General features: G+C 32.7%; 1 protein-coding gene across 1 annotated transcript; it reads right to left on the bottom strand.

Annotated features, from left to right (window-relative positions):
* Window positions 1-950: 950 nt before the first annotated feature.
* On the bottom strand, window positions 951-6598 carry LOC133854129 (protein NRT1/ PTR FAMILY 7.3). The gene is made up of 5 exons (XM_062290175.1): window positions 6503-6598; window positions 6224-6338; window positions 3263-3480; window positions 2512-3074; window positions 951-2280 (listed from the first exon to the last, which is right to left on the bottom strand). The coding sequence occupies exons 1-5, from the start codon at window positions 6527-6529 to the stop codon at window positions 1410-1412; spliced, it is 1794 nt and encodes a 597-aa protein (XP_062146159.1). The 5' UTR covers window positions 6530-6598; the 3' UTR covers window positions 951-1409.
* Window positions 6599-10891: the final 4293 nt, after the last annotated feature.

Here is a 10891-nt window from a genome sequence, read left to right as displayed (position 1 = left end):
TATCTTGTTTATATAAAGGATTTGTTTTTAATTGGTTTTGATGTGAAAAATTATTGAGTAAAAATAATATTTTTGGAAATCGTGATTTTCAGTAAAAAACCCTCAAACACGTTGCCCCTGGATATACAAGTAAAGAATGAGAAAGTTTTGTGAGGAAATTCTATGAGATTATATATAAATTTTTGGGAAAAGGGCACGTGTGTGGAGGAGACTATTATTTTGGGCCCTAGACCCGCAGAGATTCGCAGAGATTTAGCTCGGTACCGGAGCTCGAGATGGAAGCGCACCCGCTGATTCACTTAGTGAAAGCGGTATCTGTCTCTATGTCAGTTTAAGTGCACTTCAATTAATTAGCTGACGGGGGTGGGGCCTGTGGCCACAGGTAAACCGCGTTACCTGCCCAAGGTCAACAGCAACGACCGCGCAACCCTATTTACACAGGGCGTAAGAGTGTATACGGGCATATTATGAGTAATGTGAGAGAATTCTCCCTCAAATATGCACTGTTGTAAAATAACTTATCATGGAAAGGAATGAAACGAAATGCTTGACAGTAATGGTTAGATCTTCTTCTGTATACTTTGCATCAGTCCCTCCAGGATTTATTGCAATGCCAAATAGTCCTTTCCAACCCTTCTTCCTATGATGTCCAGCACAAAAGAATGAATCATTCCTTCGTTTAAATATATACTCAAATTAAATCTTGAAGATGACTCATAATTCTGCAAGTCGTTTCGTCAAACGTTGCATCAGATTAAGATCTTTTAAAATTTCGAATGTATTTTACTGAGCATAAATGGTTAGATTTGTCAAAATATATGAGTGTGTTACTAATTGTATGTTCTAGGTATATATATGTATGTATGTATGTATATATATTTAACCCTCACATATTAAGATGCCATTATAGTTTATTTAATTGTTTTCTACTAGAAGATGTGAAACACAGATTTGGAGGGAAGGGATGCTTTTATTAATGTCCAAAGAGCAGCTCTCTATGCACAGATATGTTCTGCAGTTTACAGAGAGCCAAGTCATTTTTACAATAGAAGTACTTTCTGAAAGCAAATGTTACACTTACACCCATGTAGCAATGGGACCAACAAATGAGAAATATGTTGGTAGAACTAGAAGGCCTTAAGCCAAAGGTTACCCACCTCTTCAAACCCAACTCTTATGTAACCTAGCTACATAGCTACAAGAACATGGAGAGAAAAACTCATTGAGTTTGGTGTGGAAACAGCAAGAAGCAACTGTAAGAGACTTGGACGAAAATGAGTTTCTCTTGCTCCATTTATCTTCAAGCAGGAGCACATGTAGTGCTTGTGGCTACCCCCTTCCCACTCTTATTCATATAAGCTGGTACTGCAGGCCTTAAAATGTCTTGCTGAAGTACTTTTTCAGATGGATCATACAGTAAAGTCATTTGCCTTGTCATTCTCTTCAAATCTTCCCTCCATCTTGATACACTTGAACCACTTAGCACAAGCAATGTAGACAACCATATCTACTGTTGTCAAGGCGGCTAAAAGGAAGAAAAACCTGTCTAAATGACCTCTGTTCAGATTTCCTGGGATCCATCCTGGCAGGTTATCCTCAGTGGAGAACTTCATCACCACACTCACAAGCAAGCTGCTCACATAGTTCCCAAGAGAGATAGATGTCATGCAAAGTGCACTTCCAAAGCTCTTTAACCCATCTGGTGTCTGTGCATTGAAGAACTCCAATTGACCCACATACATAAAAACTTCAGAAGCTCCTATAAATGCATACTGAGGAATTTGCCAAAGGATGCTTAAGGAGCTTGAACCATCACGATGCGAGCGGTCTTTTTTTGCATACTTTAGTCTATAGCACTCCACTATTCCAGCTGAAACCATTGCCATCACTGCTATAACAAGGCCAATGCCCATTCTCTGCAGCTCAGTAATCCCCCTGGAATTAGATTTCTTAATTCTACCCACAAGCGGATCAAAAACTCGCCTGTAAAGGAAGATAAAAAGGGCCACGCTGAGTATGTCAAAGCTAGACATGCTTGCAGGTGGGATTGTGAAGCCTGAGACCTTAGTTTTCATGGCAGCACCTTGCTCCACAAAGAGGGAGGCCATTTGTGTGAAGACCACTGAGTAGATTATGGTGCAGAGCCAAATTGGGAGCAGTCTCAGAATGCATTTAACTTCTTCCACTTGGGTAATTGGGCAGAGACGCCATGGGTTATGAATGCTCTGGTTCTTGTCGTCAAAATCCCTTGATGTGATAAATGCTGCCCTGTCCAAGAACCTACAACATAGAATATAGATGAAAATGAGATTGAGTACTTGTTGGTTGTTTTGTAAATATTACTTTAACAAGATCAGGATTCCCAGCATGAACATTGGAAAACAAGTTGGCCCAAAATAAGGTATAATGGGGCTAAACTATATCTCATTCCCTGCTTTGATGGATCTTCAGGCAAGTATTATGAACCAAATGGATTAAATTATATGCCAATGATCATTCTCTTATGCTTACTTGAATCCATGGGTGTGGAGTATCCTTCTACAACCATTTGTGGAAGACTCTCTTCCATCCACAACAAACAAGCCCTCTGCACTTGGTGGCATCTCGAACCTCCATTTCTTTGCCGCCGAAACTATGACCTGGCAAAACCTGGAGAGAGGGTTGCCATTTGGCTTGAAGTGCCTGTACCTTGGCGTCCCAACAAGAAACAAGACCAATGCTGCAAAGGCAGATCCTGCGGATACCCAAAATCCTAAAGCCCACATCCCCTTGTCCTCAAAGAACACCAATATGGTGTTGGAGAAGAGGGAACCAAGGTTTAAAGCCAGGTAGAAGAAGCTAAAAAAGGCAACCTTTGAGTGTCCTTCCTTGCTGTCGTCTTCATCAAACTGATCAGCTCCAAATGTAGCTATATTTGGCTGATACCCTCCATTTCCCAGGGCAACAAGGTAGATGGAGAAGTAAAATAACCCCATCTCCATGGTTGAATGTGTACCACATGGAGTTTTTCCATCCCCACAGCCTATAGGTCTGACCAAGAAGAGGTATGATGATAGTGATAGTGATATCAAACCCTGCCATGAAATGCATGCACATAGGTACCATGAGAATGTGAAGACTCATATATTTTTTCCATGAATGATTTTTTTTAACTAACAAAACAGTTATGAGAATGTGAAGACTCTCACTCATTCTCTTTGTGATATGCTCTAGTCCAGGAGTTGAATAAAAAATAAAATAATTAAAAATTGAGGAAGCTTACTATGACAAAGATGAGCTGAAATATTGCACAAGTTTTGTATCTTCCCCAGTAGGAATCACTGAGGAAAGCGCCAACTAGAGAGAAGATGTAGACAGTTCCAGTCCATTTGCTCACACTGTTAGCAGCATCAGCATTGTTTTGCTGCAAGACCCTTGTCAGGAACAGCACCAGGTTCACTCCCACCCCAAAAAATGCTAGGGTAGCCAAACCTTGGTTCACTGTTCAATCATTGAACCAAGCAATTAATTAGCATATATAACACAAACTAAGAGCCTACTTTTTTCTAGGGAAATTTAAGCCAAAGTGAACATTAGAAAAGAAACAGATATTTATATATGCTTGGTTTGCTTTATAAAATGGGCAAATTAAATTAAGACGGGCTCAAAACTAATTGAACCTATAATAAAATAAATTGGGCTCAGAAAATCTTTTTTCCTGGGAATTAATCTTAGGTATTATTGAATTTTGAGGGTTTGCCAATTTTTGTAAAAATAAATTAGTACCGTTAAGCAGAACCAAATAAATAGCTAATCCTTATTTATTTATATTTTAAACAAGGGCTAATCTAAGTGTCTAATTAACACTATTACGTCATCATGGAGTGATAATAATGGTGAGATAAAAGTGTAGTTTCTAACCTTATTTTTAAATAAATAATTGTTGATAAAAAGTTAAGAAAGGAGCAGGAGTATATACATATCCACCCTAGCTATGTTCTTTTGCAGATAGAAGAAAGGAAGCTAGCTAAGCCATCAAATCATCCTCCACATAGGGGATATATATCAAAAGTTCATTCTCAAAGTAACTTCCACGCTCACCCTAGGCACTAAATATAGTAAGATTCGTAAGAACAGTTGCCAAACCTCTCAGAAAGCATAAAAACAGATTGCGTGACTACAAGTACTTGTAAATCAAGATCAAAATATTGAACTGCCAATAATTGGTCTATCTTGTTAGCATGAATGGAACTCTTCGATCTAAAACGTCTATAATAAGCATATCATTCATCAGATATGTGCACTCAAGCTATTTTTTAGCAACTTGACAAGTACATATATAAGAGGTATATATCTATCTATCTCAAGGCTGTAGGCATTCCTTTTAATTAGAAGCGTGACAAAGAGCACCAAAGAATGATCCTTATTGCCTTGAGCAATAAAGCAAAAAGCATTTGTTCTTTTGTAGTAGTGACTTTGAGGCCACTATTTCAGTTCCAAATGGCATTAGTAAAATGTTTTTTTTTTTTCCTTATCTTTTAATTCTAATCCTATTCCACTAATTAATACTTTATGAAAGTGATTTTCACGTCATTAATCATTAGCTTAGTTAGTGGGACATGTCATGTGTATGTGTGAAGGGAGAAAAAAGACCAGATCACATTTTAAACATTAAATTAATTTAATATTAGTTCTAATGTAGATGAAAGAGATAATTAATTTTGGTCTTCTAATATTATGTATGATGACCAAACTTCATGATACAAATGATTGCGACTAGTTTGAAGCTGTAGACCACTAATTAAAATTTTCAGCCAAAAATATAAAAATAAAGAAATTGGGTGAAGTAAAATTACTTTAACATTAACATGCATAATTTAAATCATATAATTGCTTACTTTTCATATTGATAGAAAAAAACTAGAACAAAAAGCAAAAAATGTTTTAAAAAAAGACTGAAATTAATGAAAGAAAAAACATAATGCAAACACAATATATATATATATATATATATATATATATATATATATATATATATATATATATATATATATATATATATATATATATATATATATATATATATATATATATATTTGATCAATTTAAGAAAAATGATTACATAACTTACTTATTCTGGACTTATTGGATTCTAAGCTATATGGATCTCGCTGTTTTAATTATCTTTTAAATTGTTCGAATTTTTATATTCTTCGAAGAATAAGGATCTTATTCACACGTGCACAAGCACACAGAATAATTAGCACCAATATTCTTACTTATTCGATCTCTTTCTTTCTCAACCTTCTATATATTACCTTTGAATTTTTTTCTTTCTCTATTTCTTTTCTTTTTGTTTTGAATTCTTTTTTTTTTTTAAAAAAAAAAATATATCTTTTTTTGGACAAAGAAAGACGAAGACATCAGACATGGCTAGGAAGAGGTGCTAAATTCACGTGGGGGGGTGGAGCGGCGCTCGGCTTTTATTATCACTTCATGCATTCTTTAATGTAAGCTTGTGACAAGTGCCACGTGTAAAATACCCACGTCATGCAAAATCAAGAAACTGATTACGTGTCAGACACGTCTGACTTCATATGCATGCTTTCCTCACCTTCTCTCTTTCTCTCTCTCTCTCTCTCTCTCTCTCTCTCTCTCTCTCTGCGCCTGAGAGAGGCATGTCGTCTAGTTCTCAACCTGCGACACCTGGTTGGGTTTTCAGTGCCAAACACTTCATTTATAAATTATAGGATTGTCTTCTTGTGGGCTTTGGTTCTTATCAGTTATCAAAGTTCTTCTTGTAACTGCTTATCTAAATGGATTATGTATACATGTATGTTGTGTTTATGTATGCATGCAAGAGCGTGTATATATGCGAGTAATAGGCTTGAATTGCGTTGGGATTAAGCGATGAAAACAAGATAGATATGCCTGATAATGGCACCCACAGTGGTAGGAGGTTGGATTCTGGTCCTTTTCTCTCTGGTCGGGAAAAGCAGAGGATCTTTGAAAGTGACTCTATGAAGATGAACTATGTATCAAGATTCTCTAATAAGATGGGATCATCGAAAAAGTTTTTAATTTTCACAGAAACTGGTTATATTAATGGGAAATATATCCTATAAACAATTGGAAAAGACAAAAATAAACTAAGCAATCTTGTTTATATATATATATATATATTAAACTCTTTCCCTGGTCTCTTAAGATTCTTTTTAAAAGTCGATGTGTTAAAAAGGCTTACAAAGTATGATAATTCCAGCAACCCATCGTCCAGATTTTGCTCTGATCGCAGGGCGGCCATGCCAATCAACACTTCCATCAAGAGTGCATGCTTCTTCCTCTTCTTTGAACTTAACCTGCAAATTCTCGAAAAAATTAGTAAATCCATGTTATTATTATCATTACATTCTTTTTGTATAAAACAACAAAATTTAGAGAAAAATATATGACATGCAATGGTATATATAAAAGGTGCTTGGAGAAACAGAGTGAGTAAAACAGAGGAAGTAATTTCACTCACCTCTTTACTCATCTCTAAGCAGGCCATTGATGATCGATCTTGAAGTTGCTGGGGATGTGAGCAGAGAGGAATGTGGATTGTCAAAGAAGAGGTTGAGGTTGGGACGAAAAAAGAAGTGAGGAGGAGGTATAAATAGAGCGAGGGGGGAGTGGAATGGACGGTGGAGATTTAGAGGAATAAAATAGGGACATCCACATGCCAAATCATCACCTTTTTTTTTTTTTTTTAATGTCTCAATTTGTTTGGACTGTGAAAAAAATAGAAAGTGATCTTCCACCTTTTAATTTTAAGGTGGCCGGGAGTGGGAAGGTGCATTGCTCAACAGTATAGGATCCCTCTCTTATATCCTCGTTGTCTCTAATTGGGTAATTAGTTTGACATGGACAGATTAAAAAATATGATAAATGTTATTTAGTAGATTGTCATACGACTCTCATAAGATTTGAATGATATAACAATAAAAATTAATTATTGATTTTTCTTTTTACAAGCTTCCACTAATTCAAATATTGATTTTCACTATTACGTTATTCTAATTGTATATATAACAATTTACTAAATAGCATTATTTTAACAAATATGTGCCAAGAAAGAAAGAAAAAAATTCCCTTACATATAAGGCCAAAAGAAAGTGGAAGTAGAAAAGAGTTGAGAAAAGTTAAGTAGGTGAGGCAATTAAACCTCCCCTAGATAGGAGGGAAGCTGAAGAGAAAAGAAGAATGTTAAGATATATAATTAGTTAATTACATGATTTTTGGATGGAATAATCTTTTTATTTTTATTTTTATTTTTATTTTTCACAAATGGTTTCTTTGTATCAAATGATAATTAGGGGCATATTTCATTTTTGTACAAAATGAACTTGATCCATTGAGGAGCCCATAAAAGTTTTTAAATCACTATTTATTTTAAAAGTTTAAACAGAATATTTAACTGAAATGGAGTGAATGACAGAGATAATATTTAAACTCATATACTATTCATATTAAATCACCGCTTATAATCCCAAAAACTTAAGCGCATAAAAATTGATAATTTAATTATTTAATTTATATTCTAATAAAAAGCTTACGCCAACAGCAGCATATATATATACGACAACCTTTTCCTCCCTTAAATGGGTTCCTAGCTAGCAGAAAGAGTGAGACTTCGGTTTGAAAAATATAGATCGATTAAGTTACAATTAATTCATCTTTATTTTTGTCAAAACATGTTAAGATTGGGTTACAGATTTTAGTTTAAACATGTTGATATTTGCTCCAGTTGGTGATGCTGCCTTTTTAATTAAGTATAAATTACATAGTACTTTAGTCTCATATATGCAGGGCTAGCTCGATAAATTTTGAGGCCTAAAGTGACAAGTTTAAGTGATGTCATTTTTTTATATATATATTTAAATATTAATTAAATTAAAATTATTTTAATATTTAGATTAATTATGTTTTTTATTTAATATGTCAATTAGAGCATTTTCTTACATTTATAAAATGTATTTTAAAAATATATATATATATATATATATATATATATATATATATATATATATATATATATATATATATATATATATATTATTTATTAGATATAGAATGAATTATCACTTGATTCAAAGACATGAAATCATAAGATTTAAAGAAAAATAAAGAGAAAAATAGAAATAAATTACATAAAGATTGATTTAATTTGTAATAGAACATAATGCAGAAAAAATTGTTGGACATTGAAAACTCACTGAGGGTGCATGTAATTCTATTGATCGATTATGTATAACCAAACAATGAGAATTTATGCACTTTGAAGACTTTTTACATTTTTTTAAACATTCAATTCAAGTAAACGTTGGAGAAAAAAGTATGCACGTTAGACTAATTTCATGAATGTAAAAATTAATTAGGTTTTTAAAAGAGTAAATAAGTGGGACTTTTCAAAAATTTATGGATTTTTTTTTTCCTGAATATGAATAATGAGACTTTTAATTTATAATTACTTTTAACATGATTAAGAACCTTAATTAGAAACTATTTATTAAATTTTTTCCATATTAAAGTCTTAAAATTTGTTTTGAAAATAACTTTTATTGTACAATTATTAAGTGGGAGCCTTAATTAAAGAGTATTTTATTAACTTTTTAATTACCATATTAGAGCTTTAATTTTTTTCTTTTTTAGGGGCCTTATTCAATTAGCCAGGGGCCTTAGGTGACCGGCTAAGTTGCCTAAGGCTCGAGCCGCCCATCATCTCGTAATAGGAATAGGATGAGGATTCTTGAAATAATTCATCTCCTGGAATAAAGGAATTAACCATTTGATTATATTTTTATTTAGTGCATGAGACATATTTGTATGACTTTGCTGCTCAATTATTACAAAGGATAGGATTCCAAAAACTATATTCAAGGGCACCCAGATTAGAGTTTGATCTCTTTCCTTAGTGGAAACCATTGGCATATATGTTGAAGAGATCGATGTCTTTAAGTAAGTGTTGAATTATGAGCAAATAATACACTTCTTTACCTCAACTTGCTAAGACATTCCCCAACAAATCCTCATATCCCAACTTGCTTTTTGATCCTAAGCTGTCTTCAAAGGCACTTTGTCGTCAATTATTTAATGGATAAATTGGTTCCCCCGCATGATCTTTGAAAATTAGGTATTCATCATAAAACTACACTAATTTCATGACATATCTTGTCAATGTTCCTGTCATAAATGATAAACATATATTAAACACAAATTACGTACTCATAGACATAAAATAATTAAAAAGTAATATCTCTATTACAACTTCTTCTTCTTCTTTTTAATTGTAAAGAGACATAAAATGCCCCGTTAAGAAAAAATAATAAAAAAAAAAAACATAAAACTCTAAATTTCTAAGGGTCTGAGTGATTTGAGTTAGACATAGATTTGGTTAGACATAGATTTGGCTGGACATAGATTTGAGTGATTTTATTTTTTATTTTTAAAAAAGGGTGGCATTTTGGGCATTTGAACAAATAATGGGTGAAATTAAAAAGGAAAAATTACTGGGATATCGACATTGCAAAAATTCAAAGTTCGAGATTATGATTACAAAATCGTTGATATTTTGGAAGTGTAAGTGAAGTTTTTTCTAAATATATAAATTTATATATCAGTAACATATATAACATGTAGACATGATTACTTATAAAAAGAAACAAAAAACAAAACATGAATGGAAGTTCTGAATAATTTCCCTTTCAAATTTGAATGAGGATAAACTAAGATATTAAACTTGAAAAAAAAAATGAAAAATAGGAGATGCAAGTCTATGAATTTCCAAATCGTGAGAGGTAATTAATTCCACAAACAACAAAGAAAAATTCTCTTAACTTCTCTATCGTCGCATATCAACTTTGGTGGGGGCTGGTTATGGCTTTTAGAGAAATGATTTTTTTTACATTTTTCATATATCTTTTTTTAAAATTAATCATTGAATCGATTTATAGGACCCGCAAAAACCTACACGTGCGTCGTACATATCTAATGGTTAATTTAGAAATATATATATATATATATATATGAGATATACAAAAACTATACATATAAGATGCCTTTAACTTTCACCGGTCTAAATGTGGTTCCGCCAATACTGTTTATATTATACCCCTTAGTTGCGTAGGAATTGGATTCTTATTGAGTTTGGTAAACAGTATGTGAACTTGCAACCCTAGCTATTTTAAGTCGATTTTATTAAGTTTTCACGATCTTGTAAAATAAAAAGCATTTATATATATATATATATATTATGCCTGATGTTTAGATTAGAGGTTCTTCTGCTAAAATGGCACGATGCATAAATCATGCCAACTTTCTTCCAGGCCGTACTTTTGGCCAACATCTCTCCATGCATTTCGTTTACTACATATGTAAGATAATATATGCTAATGTTCTTTTGTGCTTTTTATAATTTTTATTTATTTTATGAATGATCGTGCTTTATATATTCGCCTGACGATTCCTAAAGAAACACGTTCTCATTTTAGTCCACAGAATTACATCATTAATTAATTAATTAAATTCATCAATATATATCAGCACGACATCAAGCATCGGTTGTATATTATACACCTCCATGCCAGCTGGCTCCAGTTTAGAAAAAGACATGTTAAAAGATCGAATTGTAGAAAAAAAAATCTTTTGAATTTCTGATGCATGTAAACTTTACAGTAAAATGAGTGTCATTTATATATACACTAATTTTTTTTTTTATAAGTATATAAACACTAATTAAATACGCTAAATAAAAGTATATATAAGTATATATGTACAGAATGTAGAAATAATACCCAGAATATTTACAATATCTATATAATATGGTAGTATATAAAGAAAAAAAAAAAAGAAAAAAAAAGTTACCATAATATTA

Source organism: Alnus glutinosa, chromosome 13 (genome assembly GCF_958979055.1).
Source record: "Alnus glutinosa chromosome 13, dhAlnGlut1.1, whole genome shotgun sequence".
Lineage (NCBI taxonomy): Eukaryota > Viridiplantae > Streptophyta > Magnoliopsida > Fagales > Betulaceae > Alnus > Alnus glutinosa.
Note: the sequence above shows the minus strand (reverse complement) of the source record. Positions and strands in the feature narration are given on the sequence as shown.